At 35.3% G+C, this 20,220-nt stretch overlaps 1 protein-coding gene across 1 annotated transcript in view; it reads left to right on the forward strand.

The window, feature by feature from the left end:
- Positions 1-20,220, forward strand: part of LOC126469832 (protein crumbs) — a 346,090-nt gene that overhangs the window by 184,471 nt on the left and 141,399 nt on the right. Inside the window, exons 13-14 of the mRNA XM_050097122.1 lie at positions 16,560-16,640; positions 16,779-16,928. Of these exons, the coding sequence (XP_049953079.1) occupies positions 16,560-16,640; positions 16,779-16,928 (231 nt within the window). The remainder of the gene's footprint in view (positions 1-16,559; positions 16,641-16,778; positions 16,929-20,220) is intronic.

The raw sequence follows: 20,220 nt of genomic DNA on the forward strand, positions 1-20,220 counted from the left end.
AGTTGTATACTAACAAAGAAATATTCTGTCAATAATTCTTGCACTCCACAAATTATTCCATCAAACCTTAACTTGTACGGGACAGCATCAAGATGATTTCACATAAGTGTATGAGGTGCCTCTGTAATGCTGCAAAGAGGATCAATAATTCTCCAGACCAGTAGTGGCAGAGCATTTCACTCAAGTTACCATCACCATTAGCCAGGATACAACTTTCTGTCATCACCAAGTGAATGCTGAGTGAAGCAGGTTGGACTGCAGTTATACCAACGTAAAAGTTAACAATAGCCCTTCCACAGTGCAGGAGATAAATTTGGCATTTTCTGCATCATGGGACATGTCACTAAATTGTGACCAAATCTATTACTTCATGTTGCAGCACCTTGCCAGAAATGCTAAAGAAGTCCTTGATGTTTTGGATCAGTACAGTCTTGGTTCATAGAAAGATGTTATTTTAATTACCCTTCTCAAACATGGGAAAAACCACATATGCTCCAGTAGCTATTATTGTGTTGCTCTCACTAGCTGTATGGAAAATACTTTGGTATGTATGGAAACCACCTCACTGTATGCATCTTACAATCTGCATAGCTCCATAGTGACCTTCAATATGATTTGAGCAGACACCATTTCACCATTGATAACCTCATCCTGCTGAGGTCATTGTAACACATGCAAATAGTCAGGCATCACCAAATAAGGATTTTCTTCAACATTGAGATGTCCTATGTTACCACTTAGTTGCACAAATCCTTGCTCAGTGCCACAAATGGGACTGCTGAAGATATTTTCATGTATTTTTAAGGTTTATTCACTGTACATTATTTTAGATACAGATTGTGATGGCCTATCAGGTTGTTATGCATGAGAACAATGTACCTCAAGGTATTAATTTAAATGTGACACTGCTTTTTACTAGCTATGAATAGTTTCTCATCCATGGTAATGTGCCTAATTAACTGATTTTTATTTATGGATGATTTCTCAATTTTCTGCTTTTCATTCACTTTATCCGCAACCACACATCAGTTGCAACAAACACTTAGTGGCTGGAGGAGTGGACAGAGAATGCCAGTTTTAAATTTTGTGCTTTTAGATTTGTTTCTGTCTTTTTCACTGTCAACCCACTGTGTGTAGTATATCTAACTTGAGAATGAAGGATACCATTTTCACTTTTAAAGGATTATAAAAACTTCTGAGTCTTGATTATGTACAGAAATGTCATGTGGCCACTATGCTTGAGGAACCTAATGCATTCTCCCTTGAAACACTTGATATTTTATAATGTATTAGTCATATTGAAATGTTTGTTCTCTTTATGTAGCCTTGGCAGTTGTAATACAATACATTGGTTATAGATTATGAGTCATGTGGTGAGAATATGTTACTGTGACAAGTAAATGTGATGAATAATTAGAGCAGGTGAGATACCACATAGATGTCTCACAGAAATGAAAACAACAAATAAACGGATGTGGACTATGTTACAACAAAACAGAACACAACTTAAAAAACCATAAAAATGTACGTTTTGACAGAGTGCAGAGAAATTGTGTAATTGTGAAACTGTTACAGTCATTTGTTGCAGCTTATGTGACAAACTATTGTTTTCATCATTTCCTTGAGAGTGATCACGTTCACATTCATGCAAACACCTAAATCAGACAAGGAGGCATATCTCATTCATTCACCATTTGTAGAAATTAGGGGTATTGATAAGAAATTCCTATCATATGAGACACGAACTGTCACTAATACGATGTATCAAATACGAGGCATGTTTTCTGGTGTAGAATTCAGTTCACTTGTCATCAAACGTTTGCAGTTTCTGTTCGAAAGCCACTTCCTTTCGACTGCTGATAGAGAGTTGTGCAGAATGAACTGCCATTGTAGGTCCCTTCCTGACACCTCACTGTTGAAAACAGACATTACACGATATCACAGACACAAATTTGAATACAGTGGAAAAAAAAGTGGCATGGGAGAGATTTGATCACAGCTCATCCGCTTGCCAGTACAACACCATAACCAATTCACCATAACGCCCTTATCGATTCAGGCCACTCTACATTACACTTCATGTCGTGGAGTGTTCCTGTTTCTATTGTGCTTTTTTTGCACAGTTCAGTACACATTCTTGCTATTTTCATGGTTGATCTGTATTCAGTTCCTGACTGGCCGTCCACTGGGCCCTCTCACCACTAAATACGAGGGGGGTGCGATAGGGAGTTCGCCTTGTCAGTAAGCAGCAGTGCCCTTTGGGATACATGCAAAGAGTTTCTTTTTTATGTACGGTTGTGCTAGACAACAGCATTTAAAAATATTATACTCTGACCACCACGAGAGCATTAGGCAGTCTACTGAAGCATTTGGGATCTATCCTATTTCCAGCTGAGACTACTGAGAAGGCACACTCCATTAAGCAGAAACTCCTCATAGTATGGCATGCATACAAAATTTACTCAAACTCAAATCAACTGCATACCATGTTGTTGCTTGACTACATTTCAAATGACTCTTGTAACAATACCCGACGAGTAGCAAGTCTGTTTGGGATTCATGCAGATATTCAGTTGGTTGTTTTTTTTCTTTTTTCTTTTACATGGGTGTGACAGATAGTGGGATTTTATTCCATGCTTGGGTCCTTTTGAGGCCTATATTTGTATTTTTTATTGTTTATTTAAAATAACATAGAGAAACATCAATGTTTTGTCACAGTGTACTCTAATAACTCAAAACAAGGGAACACATTGTTAAATAGTCTTCACCAATAATGTCTTTGTGTGATAACTACTCAATACATTTAGTACCTTTTGTGCTGAGCTATGTGTGTTCCTGAAGGTGCCGGAGCAGGTGAGATTTTATTGAGGGAAGAAGGAAGTAAATTCTCATGTGTTTAAATTCCTCAGGTGCTATATATAATGCACCCTACTGAGAAAATCATAAAAATTATGCAGTACTCATCTATTCCCCTGCAACAAAAAGAGAAGCATATAGCATTCTCTTGGGTTCCATGGCATGATGTAGGAATGTGGGAAAAAGAAATAATAGCTACGGAGCCCTCCAGGGAACAGATTGTGATACAAAGTGCCTGCCTCTTGCAGCCTCTCATCTTACTTTTTAGTCAAAGAAGGTGACGACGACTGGCTGGTGGTGAGGATCAGTAGGCTGCAGTCAATAAAATGAACTTCATAGCTATGGTGCACCTCATACTGACCTCTCCAGCCATTATGGTTTAGGGCATTGCTGATTTGTTGGCTAATCATTCTTTTTTATTCCAGTTATCAGTGAACAATGTGTTTTTGCTTTATTATTTTGGATCCTTTTCTATCAAGGAGTTTATGGAAGATGAGTCATTAGATTGAGTTTATTGTGGATAACAAGAGCTGAACAGTGAAATTAGCTATGTGTATGGATACATTCTTATGATACAAGATGACTCTCAACATTTCTATATCCTTAGCTGCTGTTCTTTGCTTCTCAAAAACGTTACGTAGGTTTACAATTATCCACCGCTGGACAGAGAAGGAGAATAGGTCTTTCATGTCTCCAGAGATGCTGTTGCAACATCATCACTTTTTGAGAAATGTGGGGGAACTTCAAAAATTAAGTTACATAATATTGTGGTAGGCAAAGTGACTTTTATTGTCTGTTGCATTACACTTTAAAGTGACACACAAACATGACACTATTTTTCAGTGTAATCATCAAGTCTCTATAAACAACTATCAGAATGTTCTATCAATTGTTCAGTTTTTCAACAATAGAAATCTGCTTCACAGTTATAGAGCCATTTGAGAGCCACTATGTGAATGACCTCATCATTGGAAAATCTCGGATTGCTGCAAATCAGATCCTCAGTTGTCTGAACATTGTTATCTGTCATTGATATTGATGGCCTTCATTTCCGATCAGCATCGCACTTGTCTGTGCTGCCTTGGCCAAATTTTTGACAGCATTTCACTATGGCTGGACACAACATTGCATTTGGTCCAACACCAGAATTTCATGGTGAATCTGTGTGCAATTTACACTTTCACTGATAAGAATCGTACTCTCCCATGTACTTCAGCTTTGGCATATGTTTCCAGGTGACGCACCATTTCACTCCGTCACTGTGATGCAACTTTTATACATACCGCAGTAGAACTCTGTCTCCAGGAAACCCAGAACATTTACTCTCTTCTGAAAAAGTGCCACTCTCGTTGCCCAACAGTTATTACATTAGATGACATGTGTAACTTACTTCGGAGTCCTCTCGTAGCTGCCACCCTTTACTTTCCAACACTTCTAGGTTATTCTTCAGAAAGAATTCACACATTAGTCAGATTCGTAGTTCTTTGATTGCACTGGTAAATCTTCATTTTATCACCAGCAACAGTGTCTGAAATACATCTATATAGTTTCTTTCCCGGACTCTGCTTAACATTTATTTGCGCCTTTAGAAATGGATGTTCATTTGTTGATCCGTCACCCATTAAGAAGAAACTTCCGTTTATTTTTTTTTTTTTTTTTTTTAACAGTTCTATAGAATTTTGGACATAGCTGGAGACAGTCTGTAGGAACATGTTAACAATCATGAATATCACACTGTTTGTTTTTTCTTGACATATTTGTTACAAAGTGAGAGATTTTTCCTACACCACTGCAGTAGTGGCAGGCCCTTCTTTTGCTTTGTCTATCAATGAAGTGCATCCTTTATGAAACTCCAAAAACCACCCAATGACCAGCTGAGAGACAGTTTCTCAAAAGCTTGTATCCAACAATCATTGTTTTCAGACTCGCATAATCTACTTTCAAAATTATTAAAGATAATATCATAAGCGTTTCACTCTTCATTTCCATACAGGTGACAACTGGATGCTATATAGATGAATGCAATTGCAGCCCTTGCAACTAAAATAATAAGCTCAGTGAGTTGAAACTGGCTTTAGTTTCTTGAGAAATGTACTATTGTAAGCCGTATCTTCAGTAATTGATTTATTTATTTATCATATAGCATGCATTAAGATGTTTTGAATCAAAAGAATAGCTGTACATATTCAGAGATAACTAAGCTACTACATTTCAACACAGCTCTTCCACATAATATAATACAAATGGCAACAGTTATAGGAGAATATCAAAGCTTTTTGTATAGTCTATCACTCCGATTGTCACTATCAGGAAGTCTTTGAAAGGATCCTTGTAGGCACATACAGAACATGTTGGTGCAATGTAAGCAACTGCATGTCATTCAGCACCACAGTCACAGGATGGTGATGGAGATTTCCCCCACTCGTGGAAACTGACTGTACATCTTTGCCATCAGCATTTTCATTCACTGGTGACATTGAATTCACCTTTGGCAAGAATCCTGGCTGTGATAAGAGTGGAGTGTCTTGATTTCAATCTTTAAACTCTACAGAGAACATATCATTCAATATTGGAAGGTTGGTTTTATCAACAGTCTTCTAATATTCACTTTGTAGCGTGTTCTTCCGTCTGGCGTCAGAAGATCGTAGGATGCATTTACGTAAACTTAAGGCTTGACTTTTTTTGTATTCATAAGCATTTTATCTGTTATTACTTTTATGTTGTAATTTCATGTACTGACACATTCCATGACCCTTGGAGATTTGCTCCTCAGTTTTGTCCTTCGGAACTAGATGTGCAAATAAAAATTAAACAAAAAAAAGGCAGAATGTGACTTAAGATAGGTATAAAGTACATGGCAGTAGATTACATTGACCCATTAACAGTGTTGATGGATTCGTTAAGATCACATCTGTCTTTTTCACATGTAGGCTATTAGGCACTCTGCTGTTGAGTACACAGATCCGAGTGATGATACTCTTAAGTGTCTGCTGATTATCCCCAACTAGGGCAACAGAGTTCATGAAGAATGTTATTTCTGCATTTGATGTTAACAAATGTTCATGTCAGGTGCTCCTGAAAAGAAGGTGTTCTGTGTTAGGCGACCCTTAGGGATTTTGGCTGCATCTTATGACGAAGTTTGTCTCCCTCAAAATGGACACTAAGGACTCTGATTGCCAATCTGTTGGATGGATGAAAATGTGCAACTTCTGTTTCATTTGAGGTAGGTTGTTGCCTTCATTTACGGAAGTATTGGCTTAAGCTGTACAGATCGTAAGTCAGGATATCTTTAGTTGTTTAGGAGGCTTTGCGTTGGATATATATCACCACATAGCTGGGCAGACCCCATAGCCAAACGTTCTGGACTGTGTTGGATTAAATGAGAGAGGAGTGAGGACGGATCCCTTCCATAAGCCATTATTCAATACTTTTGGACAGTTAGTGTTGTATTCCATAGTCACAGTAAATGTGCTTCCAGCTAACATGTTGTCAGTTTGGTTTGTTGTCCATCTGCATGGAATAACTTTTTATAATTTATAAGGCAGCCCTGTCTCCGAACCATATGACGTGTTGCACTTACAAGGGCATTGTCTAATCTGACATGTTGTAACATGCCTTGAAATTTTTTACACAGGAAGAATACACTGAAAGAATGACCAAGTCAAAATTTTAGCTGCTAAGACTCCCCTGCAAGTATTTAAAAAAAGTCAAATTTGTTGCTCGCCAGGTGGCTGGAGATATGCACATTTCTACCAGAGCTGTAGTGGACTGCACATGGTCGTGGTTGGTGCATATCTATGGTTTACAGCACATCAATAAACAGATAACATGGCTTGGCATCATCATAATTTTTAAAATAAATTTCAGTTTTCATGGACAGTTTCTTTGAAACAAGTGTCTACATTGTTCACTCAAATTTGCAACTCATTTAATATCCGCAATAATTAGCAATTGGTTTTGCAGTAGCATAAGTGTTAACATAGGTTAATTCTTACAAAGAAGAAAACAGCAACCAGCCACTATTAATACTGCTATTTATTTAGATAAATAGCGCCGTTACTGGTTTTGAACTGGCAAGTTCATCATCAGACGGCTGTTCACATGATTTTCACTTTACATTATCATCCGTTTTTGATTTTTATTATTCCACTGTGGCAAAGTATTTTTGGTGTGTTGTTGCCATCGAAAATTCTGCGCGATTTTGTTGCAACAACACACCAAAAATACTTTGCCACAGTGGAATAATAAAAATCAAAAACAGATGATAATGTAAAGTGTATCATGAAAATCATGTGAACTTGGCAGTTCGAAACTGGTAACGGTGCTATTTACCTAAATAAATAGCAGTATTAATAGTGGCTGGTTGCTGTTTTCTTCTTTGTAAGAATTAACCTACATTAATTGTACACAGCCATGGTCTCACCATGTCAGTTTTAGACAAAATAGCATAAAACTGAATTAATTTTCATTGTGCTTAATGCTTAATGTTAAGTAGTGTGCTTTCATAAAATCTAACAGGGAATTGTGTAAATGGAAGAATTAGTTGCAAGGAGTATTAAATATGCACCAAAATGAAACTTGCAAAACTGTGTAAGAAAAGCTATCAGAAACATTTACTTTACAGGGTGAGCACAAAGTCTTCCTACCCCCATCAATAACCAACATAAACCCTTAACTCAAATAAATAATGTGAACAACAGTTTTTTAGTGGAGTATTCTTGAGATGGGAACTGTGTAGACCTTGTCACGAGAGGCAGTGCACCGCTACCAATGGATATCTACAAGATTGGCCTTTCCAAACTGCAGCTTAGGTGAACATTGCCGATTTTAAGTCTTCTTCAACCTGTTTAAGCAAATTCAAGAAATCATGCAGTATAGGAATCTGAAATATGGCATCCCGGCTATTACACAAGTTGAAAATATGGTCACTATTTTTTATAAACTTAAATTTGCCATATTTCGTGACAGTACCTTTTCCATTAGACGTTTGCAAGCAATTATAAGTCTTGGCTTCAGTTGTCTAAGTATGATTCCACAATGCATCGTTGTCGGCTGCAGAAAATGACGTGGTTCAGCGTGTTTCTCTCATTTTGGTGTTTCAAATACAGTTTCTTCAAATGTAGTTTCTTCTTTTCAAATAATACAAAAATAAGACTAACATAATTCATAATTGTTTATGACTTCGACCTTCACATTGTTCTTCCATCAACACACACCAAGAGTTAGCTTCCGACTCGGACTGACTATAGTCAAAGACTACTCCAACGTCAAAGATATTTTACACAATCAGTTTCTTTGCTATTCTTCGATACATTTTCTAATAGTAATCAATATGCTTTTACTCTCAAAAACAGAAGTAAATTAACATATAATAAGACAAATTATAATAAATTCTGACAAAAATATAAGAAAACATTTTCAATTCAGTATCGACAAATACGGTAAAAAAAAATAACATCTCCCAGATCCATTACAACTGCTCCCCAGGGCTTTTGTTGTTATGGACATATACAACAAAATCCCGACAACACTCAGTGATGGATCTGTATTACACAATTAGTACATTAATGATGCAGTCTGATAACCTCTTCCAAATTTGGACTCTTTGAATCTGTGGACTTGTTACTGGCTGTTGTTGCAGTGATACTTCCCCATCAATCTCATACACAAAAATTTCAAGTAAAGAAATTATTTAACATGACAAATATACATGGTATAAAACATACATGAGAAATATTCTAACATACAGCATACAGATTGAAAATAATAGAAAGGTAAAACTCATTTCCTAGAATAAGATTTAATTTTTTATTAAATATTAATGTTAATTTCATTATGCTTACATATTGTAACAGTAAAAATGATACTGGACATATATAGTGTAATGTGTTTTTCTCTATATTTGCCTTTTATATATATATATTTTTTTTTAACTTCTGATTTTTTTATATTTTTTTTATTAGTCATGGTTTTTTTTGTTTTTTGTATATTTTTTTTGCTTATGATTTTCTTTTTAAATTTTTTTTGCTCATGTTTTTTTATTTTGTATTTTTTTTTTAAAGATTTTCTTCTTTTAGTACAGCTAAAGATACATCAGTATTATCTAAATTTTTTGCAATTATTTATGTACACCTTCCTCTCTACTACAATATTACTACAAGTCACATTTTTATGAAGAGTACTTTTGCTCCCCACAACATCAGTATAAACAACAATAAACTGCTCATATATCATGAGGCTTTATCTAAAATTGGTTTTGAAACTTATACCTTTGCATGCATGTCCTCACATGCATGCCTTCACCCACAGGGAAGACTTAGCTTCCAAAATTAGAAAAATTCAGAAATGCTCACTAGGGAGACTTTTTTTTGTAAAAAAGTAAAAATAAATCTTTCTCTCATTCTCTGTTACATCAGTGTTTTTTCATCAGTTGCAATTAACATGTGACTTCGAATTATTAATTTATACATGCAAATATACATACTTGGTTGTACAGGTAGTTTTGTTCTAACAAGCATATTCCAGTGGAGGACTTTTGTTTTAGATGATAATAGATTATTTAAATTTTTGAAATTATGATTTCTGTTTATACAGTTTTAAAGACAACATTCCTAAGACCAAATAATTTCTTTGACTTAGGATACACCAAACGATAAGCATTAGGGTGTGGATTTTCTATGACTTTTCTCATGCTTGAGCAACATTCTGCTTGCAAATGCTATGGTACAATGTATCTTAACTCCATTCTCTACTCTTTCTTGAAATAACTCTGTTCCAAGCCCATAATTACTGCTATCAGTGTTCAAACAAAATGGTAAATTAAAATCAGGTCTGTGTAATAAGTGTTGCTTCCTCAACTCTTGCTTAATTTTATCAAACTCTTCCTGACAACTTTTATCCCAATCCCAAACAGTGTTTTTCTTAAGTAACTGACTTAAACATGGTGCATTCAGACTCTGATCACTTATATGTTTTCGGTAATAACCGCATAACCCAAAGAACGACTTTAATTGTTTTAGGAATTTCTGAAATTGCTTTAATTTTTTCTGGATCTGCCAAAATTCCCTTGTCTGTGACAACATGACCCAAAAATTTTAATTCAGAAACTGCAAATTTACATTTCTCTAATTTCAATGTCATTCCCCCTTTTCTAAGTTTTTCACAAACTGACTTCAAAATCAAAAAATGTTCCTCCCAATTTTTCCCTGTAACCAAAATGTCATCTACATAGATTATCAGTTTAGACCCAAGTTCTTGCCCCAGTACATGATCCAAAGCTCTTATAAATTCGGAAACAGAAGAATTTAACCCAAATGGCACAACACAATATTGGTAACTCTTACCATTGTACAAGAAAGCAGTATATTTTCTAGAATTAACCGAAAGTGGTACTTGATGAAAACCCGAAGTTAGATCCAAACTTGACATATATTTTATATCTGTAAATTTATAGAGTAACTCATCAATATTTTCAGGATGATCTGTCTGTCTGAACAAAATTTTGTTTAAGTGTCTAGAGTCCAAAACCAATCTTACTCCACCATCTTTTTTCGAAACTACTACTAGAGGATTATTATATGCACTGATACTCCTTTCTACTATATTACATCCTTCCATCTCTTTCAGCTCTTTCTCAACAGCAGGTCTTTTTGATATTGCAATAGTGTATGGTTTTATGAAAAATGGTTCATGAGGTTTTACCTGAAGCTCACACTGGTAACCCTTCACCCTACCAGGTATGTCACTAAAAACATCACTGTATTCCCACAGCAGATTTTCTAACTGTTGTTTTTGCTCCCCAGGTAAATTTTGTGTTTCTGAAATTTTCAAATTTACTAAATTCCCAAATTCAACTTCATCAGTATCAAATCTATGAATTTCAATATTCTCCAATCTATTTTCTTTTAGTAAATTAATACTGTCAAAATTTCCATTACTCTGATTACCAAGTGTGTTCACAAAATTTGTCTGAATGTATTCCCTTTCACTAGTTTCTATCAAAAGTTTTCTTCCAACCCAATCAAATGCTGTATTTACTTTTACTATCCAATTCATACCCAAAAGAAAATCCTCATTAAATTCCTGAATTACAAAACATCCATGTGTGAACAACTTGCCTTCAATTAAAAATGTCACTAAAGCCTGGCTTTTTACCAATTTACTGCTCTTCCCAGTAGCACCTTTTATCTTTACCCCAACAACTGGCAGTTCAACATAATCTTTCCCCACTTTCAATTTCTTGCTTAACCTTTCAGATATTCCCGAGATCTCACTTCCTGTATCGATTAAACATTTACCAATCCATGACCCAATTTGAACTTTTATATAAGGACTGCAAAATTGATCACTTTTCTCAGAACCTGTATCCTCATGTAATAAATCACTTTCAATTTCCCCAAACCTATACTTATCAGAATCATATGGTATACCATTATATGTATTATTTGTCACAGTTATAAAATTTGCACAAGATACAAAATTGTCATTAGTACTCTCTATTATCTCAAATAGCCAAGAATTTTCATCCAAATCACGTTGTATACTATTGAAGTACTTATCCTTCAGCTTTTCAAAAATAAAATATCTCATCTTTTTCCACCACTCAGGACATACAGTTTCACATACATTAATAAGCATCTTTCTAAAGTTCTTGTCAAAAGAAATAGTTTCACTGTTCAGCCATATATTCATAAGAAATGTGTGTGTATCATTAGTATCTATAAAAGTTTCACTTAGGTAAGAAGTTATACATGTGTCATCGTTATTTGTGTAGTCAGATTCTTTACCAGCAACATCTAAATTCACACTTTTACATACACCCAGATTGCGAGTATTATTCATCCTGGTAACAACCCTGGGAATTTCTATAATATTCTCACTATTTAATCCATTTTCAACCATGTGTATACCCAACTCCCTATTTAAACTAATGAAATACCTTTCCTCAATATCATCATCAATACCATTACCATCATTATCATTACACATATTCAGGTCATACACATTCAAATTATCCCCCAAAATATTATTTCCCCTTTCTAAAGTTACCAGATCCCTTTCACCAACATTTTCATTCTCACAGCATGCATTCTCTCTTTCATTCACACACATCTCTGAACTACTGCAAATTACATCATCCGACAAAGTGTTTTTCTTTTCTGCCCAAGTGTAAAACTCTGTTAAATTAAATGAATCACAACTACTTTTATCTACTGTATGTCCTTGTGTATTGAAAATGTTATCTTTATCATTATTATTTTCCTCTTGAAATTTCTTCAATAAGTAACAACTAATGACCTCATGTGATAGCTTAGGTTTGGAACTGACCTGTTTGGGTTTATGATAGTCACATCCATTGGTCCTTTCATCATGCTCACCTTCTGCCTCAACCTTGCGGACCTTCAAGGGGGCGTCTACTCGTTTTTTATTTCCGGTTCCTGTTTGAACTGCTGATTATGGTTCTGCCAATGTCTCTGATCAACATTTCTGATCCCATTCCTATGCCAAACATTACCTGATTGTTGGTAGTTTCTATTGTACTGACCTCTATCAAAATTTCTGTGATTTTGATCCCTAAAGTGTTCTCTATTTTGTTCGTTATTAACGCGAAAATGTTGTTCTTGTTTTGGATAAAAATTATGGTCCTTCTTTTCAAAATTGCTATATCCCCCTGAATTTTGACTGACACCATGATAATTGTTTTGTTCCCTTTTTTGAAAGTTGTCATTTCCCCAATTTTGACCATTACCTTTCTGAGTAAACCCACTGTGTGTTCTTGTTGTTACCCTATCCAACTTTTCAATATAATTGAGAAACTGCTCTACATTACTATCAGGACAATGAACTAAACTCAACTGCATTGCTGATGGCAATCTTCTCTTTAAGGTATCAATTTTGATCAAGTCATCCAAAGGTTTTGTTAAATGAATAAGTTTTTGAAGTTCACTTTTGCAAAATTGTTTCATGTTCCCATCTGATTCCCTATAGTTTCGCCCATTCAAAAATTCACTTTTGATTCTAGTTTGTTTAAGATCATCCCAAAATTTTTCCAAAAATTTTGATTCAAATTCTGAAAAGGTCATCCCCAAAGTTACAATCTGGTTTGCCCAAGTCAAAGCTTCCCCTTCCAGGAATTTTTTCACAAATTTAATTTTTATTTCATCTGGTGAGTGAGGTAAAAAACAATCCTTACAATACTGCATAAAATCAACGGGATGTAAGGGTCCATCTACCGAAAAGTGCTTCACTGGAATATTAGATATAAGATTACACGTGTTGACATTGTAATTTTTGCTTTGAAATTCAATGTCAAAACTTTCAATTTTTTCGCTAAGTTCTTTGACAGATTTTTTGTTTTCCAAATCATAGCATTCTACTTTTTCTTCTAGAGTAACCAAACGATTGTCAGTTTCTTGTTGTACATTTTTAACTAAAACTTTTGTATTCTCATCCAAATTTTTAATTTCCCCTTTTATCTCATTAAAATCAATTAAATTTCTTTCCCTATCTACCAGTAACTCATTTTTTACAGTATTAATTTCACCGCTCAATTTAACATCAATTTCATTTACTTTTGCTTCCACAGATTCAATTTTTTCCTCAACACTGCCAACTCTGTTCGAAAGCTCACCCACTTGGGTATTGACTGCTTGGACTTGCAACAAAATGTTATCAATTTTTTCATCCCAGTATGTCTTATTGTCGTCAACTGATTGTTTAATTTCTTTCGTGAAATTTACAAGAAAACTTTTTAAATCAAATTGATCGGTTCTTTCTGTTTCATTTGACCTGTCCTGATGTTCGAAGTCTATTAAATTACTACTTTCTACTTTAGGCACAATACTCTCGAAAATCTCATAAGTCATTGTGAAGAACAAAAATTTACAGACAACAATACAAAACAAGATAAAAATATTGTTTTAACAAAATACGAGTGTTTCGTGACTTATCTGGAACACTCTTCTACTGTTGCAAAACCACGTTTTCCATCCATGTGATTGTTGACCAAAATTCTTGAAGTATTTTCTTCTGTCGAAAATTATATTTTTTGCCGAAACATTTCTTCTCCAAAACTTTTACTTCCCAATGAACACAAACACTGTAACACACATTCTGAAGAAACTGGTATTAACACACACAAATTTTCTTCCTCGTAGCACTGTTGAAGATCTCGTGAACACAATATCCCGGCTACAGTCCCCAGTTGAAATATGGCATCCCGGCTATTACACAAGTTGAAAATATGGTCACTATTTTTTATAAACTTAAATTTGCCATATTTCGTGACAGTACCTTTTCCATTAGACGTTTGCAAGCAATTATAAGTCTTGGCTTCAGTTGTCTAAGTATGATTCCACAATGCATCGTTGTCGGCTGCAGAAAATGACGTGGTTCAGCGTGTTTCTCTCATTTTGGTGTTTCAAATACAGTTTCTTCAAATGTAGTTTCTTCTTTTCAAATAATACAAAAATAAGACTAACATAATTCATAATTGTTTATGACTTCGACCTTCACATTGTTCTTCCATCAACACACACCAAGAGTTAGCTTCCGACTCGGACTGACTATAGTCAAAGACTACTCCAACGTCAAAGATATTTTACACAATCAGTTTCTTTGCTATTCTTCGATACATTTTCTAATAGTAATCAATATGCTTTTACTCTCAAAAACAGAAGTAAATTAACATATAATAAGTCAAATTATAATAAATTCTGACAAAAATATAAGAAAACATTTTCAATTCAGTATCGACAAATACGGTAAAAAAAAATAACATCTCCCAGATCCATTACAAATCCCAGAACAATGAAGTTTGGTTCAGGTAAAAAAGTAGAGGAGAGGAGATGCCATTGATTTGTAACTGATGTGAAGGCAAAGCTTACTGATATTCTCACGTCTGCTGTGTTGAATGCTGGTCAGTCAGGTTTTTTAAAAGAACTGTGAACAAACTGCTCTTTGTCATTTTGAGCTGTAAAAAGACAGAGCCTGTTGTGCAACTGATTAATGCTATGACACATTCGTATACAACAATGACAGTGGTAAGTATGAGTGGTTTACTGTTTCCACAGCTTTGTATCTGTCTTAAGGGACCTCAAGGCATATTGGAACCAAAAATAAAAATAAAAAAGGACTGTTTAGTGGCAAAAATCTTATAATTGACCTATCAAAATCTGGAAAAATTGGAAAGAATAATTTTCAGCATTCCATTTGAACCGGTTTCTAACCAGTTGCCGAAATTAATTCATTGCTTTTGTTTGACTCTTGTCCTTGGCATAATGGTACCTCCGTCTTTCAGACTGCTGACAACATTTGATGTTTATCAGGAGAGCAGTATTCTTAAATTCCAGTCATTTGTGCATTGTCAGTTTGTGTCAGCATGTTTTATGACTTGCTGTAAGTATGCTTGGTAAGCAGCACAAGAAGCAGGGCAATGGTCAGGACTATTCCTCTGTCCACCTCAGTTCTGTCCGAATAAATCTATTAATTGACTGTGAAGTGCCTCAAGGCATAAATTTTTCTTTCGGCAGGTGTTCCTGTTGTAAGGAAAATGCTTATTTTCGTCATTCAAATGACACACTGCTTTATTGTGATGACTGTGAGGAATAAAGAAGGAATCCCTTAGTAATAAAATATACATAATTGAAAAATTTTCGTAAGAATGGTGCTACAAGAATTGTTATAAAATGGTGTATGTGTAATAAATATTTCATTTCCATAAATTAATGTCATGATTAATGGAATTCGTGTGTAATGTAACATCAAACATTGTATTGATTTATGTTCCTCTGCTAGTCACCTCTGCAAGAATTGCATATGCAACAGTTTAGCTGTCGATATGAACTGCCTCGTATTCAAAACATTAATGATACATGACATTTTGTGTATGATGTAGGGGCTTCAAATTCACCTGTGTCACTCTGGGTCTTTGCACTGTGTGGCACTACATGCTCTTGTCACAGCTGATATTGCACTAGTGTCACAGGAAGGACTGTGCAAACTCCTGTCACAAGCAGTTCTTCATGTGACAAAAATGAGTAACTTCAGCTGAGTTGCAGTGCATCTTAGCAGCTACAATTTTGATACTGTCTTCATTCATAAAAAGTTTCAGGGTGGATTTTCAACATGTTTGATTGGACCATTCCCTTGTTAAATCAACTAAAGTGGCTGATGCTTTCTTCTCCACTTGATATCTCACTTCAGTGAATGTTGTTAGTGATAAGACATGATAAGCACAGCTGTGTCCTGGTTAGAATCCAACTCACTCAACAGGAAGTAATTTAAATAACGAGGCATAAGTCAACCTTCCGAAAAGTTTTTGTAATGATCCTTGTACGTATAGTGCCATGAGGAATCTGTCACATGGATCTGATATCATAGCTGTGATGATGTTACAGTCTATTCACCAATCAATACAAGCTCAGTGTGAGAGTTTGCTTAATATTTATCATCATATATAAGTGTGACATACATGGAAAATGTCCAGTTATTAAAAGGACTAATGTGGAACAAGAATATGAAGGAAACTTGTAGAAGTTAGTTGTGTTTTCTTAACACAGAACTGTTGTTATAATTTAAGTGGTAATTTTCATGACATATATTTTTACACAGTCCGTAACAATTTATATTGTCCTTGTGAAGTCTTTAAAATACATTTCAGTTTAGCCCTCTTTGATAAACTATGTGTTTTCATATCTTTGCAGGTCCTAAGTGTGCAGATGATATAGATGAATGTGTTGGTCCAATTAAACCATGTAAAAATGGCATATGTATTAACAATAATGGTAAGCATTCTAAATTAAAATTTGATATAGCAGTGCATAAAATAACTTAAGTCACTTACGTTCACTTAAACCACCTTCCATTTTTTCCTCTGTGTCAAATAACTTTTAAATATTTCTTGAACATGTTTTTCTTTGCAGGCAGCTATGATTGTTTTTGTACACCTGGTTATGCTGGAGCATTTTGCGAGTTGGATATTGATGAATGTCTCTCAAAACCATGTTACAATAATGCAACCTGCATTAATCAAATTAACAGTTACAGATGTACTTGTACCGAAGGCTACACAGGTGTGTATTATTGCTAATATGCCACACAGATAAAGAGGATTTTGAGGATGGATGTGTTAGCCAAGCTAAATAATCAAGATATGATTAAATGAGACAGATATGTTGACCTTTTGAAGGAAATTTTGTATCTTCATTTTATACTGAAAATTTTTTCTAGTAGCCTTTGCAGTTTTATATTATTGTATTATTCTGGGTTATACATAGAGTGATATGATATTTTTACTTTACTGTAGCGGAAATATATATTCTGGTGCTGCATTATTTTCAATTACCCATGACCCATTTACACTTTTTACAATTTGCAGTTTGCAATGGAAAATTCTTATACAGTATTACAATTGAAGCCCAATTTGATTGTATAAGATAACACTTAGAGTGACAATATAACTACCTAATTCAACTCAAGGTACCTCTGTGGATGATTGCGCATCCTCCTGCAAGTCTAACTTGCAAACCATTTTTTACAATACAGAAAGGGGTGTTAAAGGTACATGTTTTGACAGTATACTCTGAGCGAATAGTTTCCACCAAGGGAATACTTAGTGTCATTTAATTTGCATTGTCATTAATGTCTACTGTCCACAATTGTAAGCCCAGTCAAGTGCTGCTTCTTTGTGGACAATGTTTCTATGTACTGCTCATTATCCAGCATTAACACAGTTGTTGACAAAAATAAAGAGGTGGGAGAAATGATTTATCCATATTTATTTCACCAAACTCTTGTAGAGAAGAGTTATCAAATGAAGAGCAAATACAAAAGCAGTGACCAGTATGTCTTGATGTTGTTGAGGGGCATAATGAGTTTGAACAAGGCAGACTGACAAGTCTTCAAGAACTGGATTTGTCATGCCATAACATTTTGACTGTTGGAGAATTTGCTGCTATGATACTGCTGCATGTGTGGAGTCAGTAGATAGAAGTGCGATGAGTAGATACAGCAACACACAGCAGGACCACAGCACCATCATTTGGCCACATAGTTGTAATTCAGCTTTAGCTGAAAGGTTACTTTGATGCTGGAGCACTGCAGTTGTTATGAACATGTCTGTGTCGATGGTTGAATGTTGTCTACTGTGGGCTGTACTGATGGCATGCATGGCATTACATTATCTTGCATTGTTCAGAAACCACAAATGTCTTAGACCCCAATCATCTTGTGAATATTATTGATGGCATGATGATTGGCAAAATGCATTATTTCCAAGGACATTCCACCTTGACCTGTCATATAATGATCGCCATCTTCATGTTACACATTATCATGATCACTGCAGTTGAGCAGCTTGTGTTGTGGCAACATAGTGCACAAACACCAAGTATGATGAGTACAAGATGCATATTGACTCATACATATTTCAGCCAATCTGAACAAAAACTGTCCAACATAGCGGTTTTTGATCCTGAGGTACTGCTTCCGTTCAACTGATTCCAAGTATCATATTTTAGCAAGACAGTACTTGCTGTGGGATATGCAAGCCTTCTTTACCACTCCTTCACTAGCTCTCTCTCTCTCTCTCTCTCTCTCTCTCTCTCTCTCTCTCTCTCTCTCTCTCTCTCTGTGTGTGTGTGTGTGTGTGTGTGTGTGTGTGTGTGTGTGTGTGTGGCGCGCGCGTGTGCGTGTGTGTAGGGGGGTGGGGGACAGTTTATGAGGCGTCAGCAGTTTATTTGGAGCTGATCTCAAAAACACCGTTGAGCCTGAAACATTTTGTTTCCCTGGAACATTTCTTCATTGCCGATATTGCACTCTTTATATTTTATATCCTGTTGGTCATTCCTACTCCTTATTCACAAATAGGTTGTCAGCCTATGGTTTTACACTGGAAACCGGCTTTTATCAAACCAAAAATCACTTTTATCTGTAATTAAAATGTTCTGGCAATATCCTTCTCTATTACTAAAGCTGAAACGTATCTCAATAGCCATAGGTTGAAGCCATTTATTTTCCTCTTGTGGAGTCCACAAATGCAGCATCAGTAACTATGAGTCTGTTGCTATTGTTTGCTTCACTTGAATGTGTAATTTCCTCTCTAAACCCAGTATGACAGGCACATTTCTTGGCTTATCACATAAATGTTTAATTTTTGTACACACTGTTGACAGAAAAATTAAATAAGACTTTCTAACTCACAGCCCCTTCCAAACAAAAATCACTCAAAACCTGGGTGTTTTTTTAACCAAAACTGTACCAAAGACTTATTTGCAAATTCCACTATGTTATTTTTTAGTGGCCTAGTTATGAGTTGTGTACTGTCTGCTGGCAGGTAACTTTCAGCAAATGACTGTATGCAAACCAACAAATCTATTTCTTACAGCAACTAATCCGATTTTGTCAACCATTACCAACTACTACATGAACTCTCCATCAAGTAATATCGTAGTTTTAAAACCGATTACAAAATTTTGTGATAAATGCATCCTTATTCTGTAAAACTATGAAACACTCAGAGATGCTTATGGCTTTCAGGTCACAAGTCACAATAAATAAATAAAAAAAGATTGAATGATGGCATCTTTTGTTGTGTTTGCGTGATCCTTCGAGTATGTGGCAGCCCATAATACAGTTGCATCATCTTTAGACGCGACATGGCAGACAATATGAAAACAGTGGAACAAATAGCATTGCAGACGATGCAAATACACTGAGAAATGTTTACTGCCAGTGGGGACAGAAACAGAAACAAGAAACAGTCAGAAACAGACGTGATACACTGCAGGAAACAATGTTTCCAACAGAAACATGTTTCCTGTCAAAGTATCTATGTGACTTCACACTACTCTTTGCAGTTGTGCTGTCACTAGTGACTATCAACTTTTGCGAATGCTGTGAACTGTGTGCATTTCGATTATTCATTTCCTTCATAGTGTGTGACGTGTGTGCACAATATGCCATTTCAAAGCAGTGCATTGAAAGTACACCACAAATATGTCACACATATCATTAAAAGTCAATTAAGAAAGCATCATTGATGTAAGACTTCAAGAGATTTATGGTAGGTAATGCACCATACAAAATTCAGATCAGTAACCTTTAGCTTAATGAATAACATAATGGTTATCTGGCTTAGAGGTTATAAGTTCGAAACTCACTACATGCCAATAATTTTTTTTTTTTTTTTTCAACTTGCCTGATTGTTTCCAAATGTGTGGCGATTCCTGAGCGTGTGGTACACAGAAACCTAAGAGCACTGCTTACATTTCTGCGAATGAAATGAGCAGCAATAAAATTCATATTGTTCCTTGTCACAAATACTTTGCTGTTCATTTCTGAATATATGGGGATTTCCGAGTGTGT

Source organism: Schistocerca serialis, chromosome 3 (genome assembly GCF_023864345.2).
Source record: "Schistocerca serialis cubense isolate TAMUIC-IGC-003099 chromosome 3, iqSchSeri2.2, whole genome shotgun sequence".
Classification (NCBI taxonomy): domain Eukaryota; kingdom Metazoa; phylum Arthropoda; class Insecta; order Orthoptera; family Acrididae; genus Schistocerca; species Schistocerca serialis.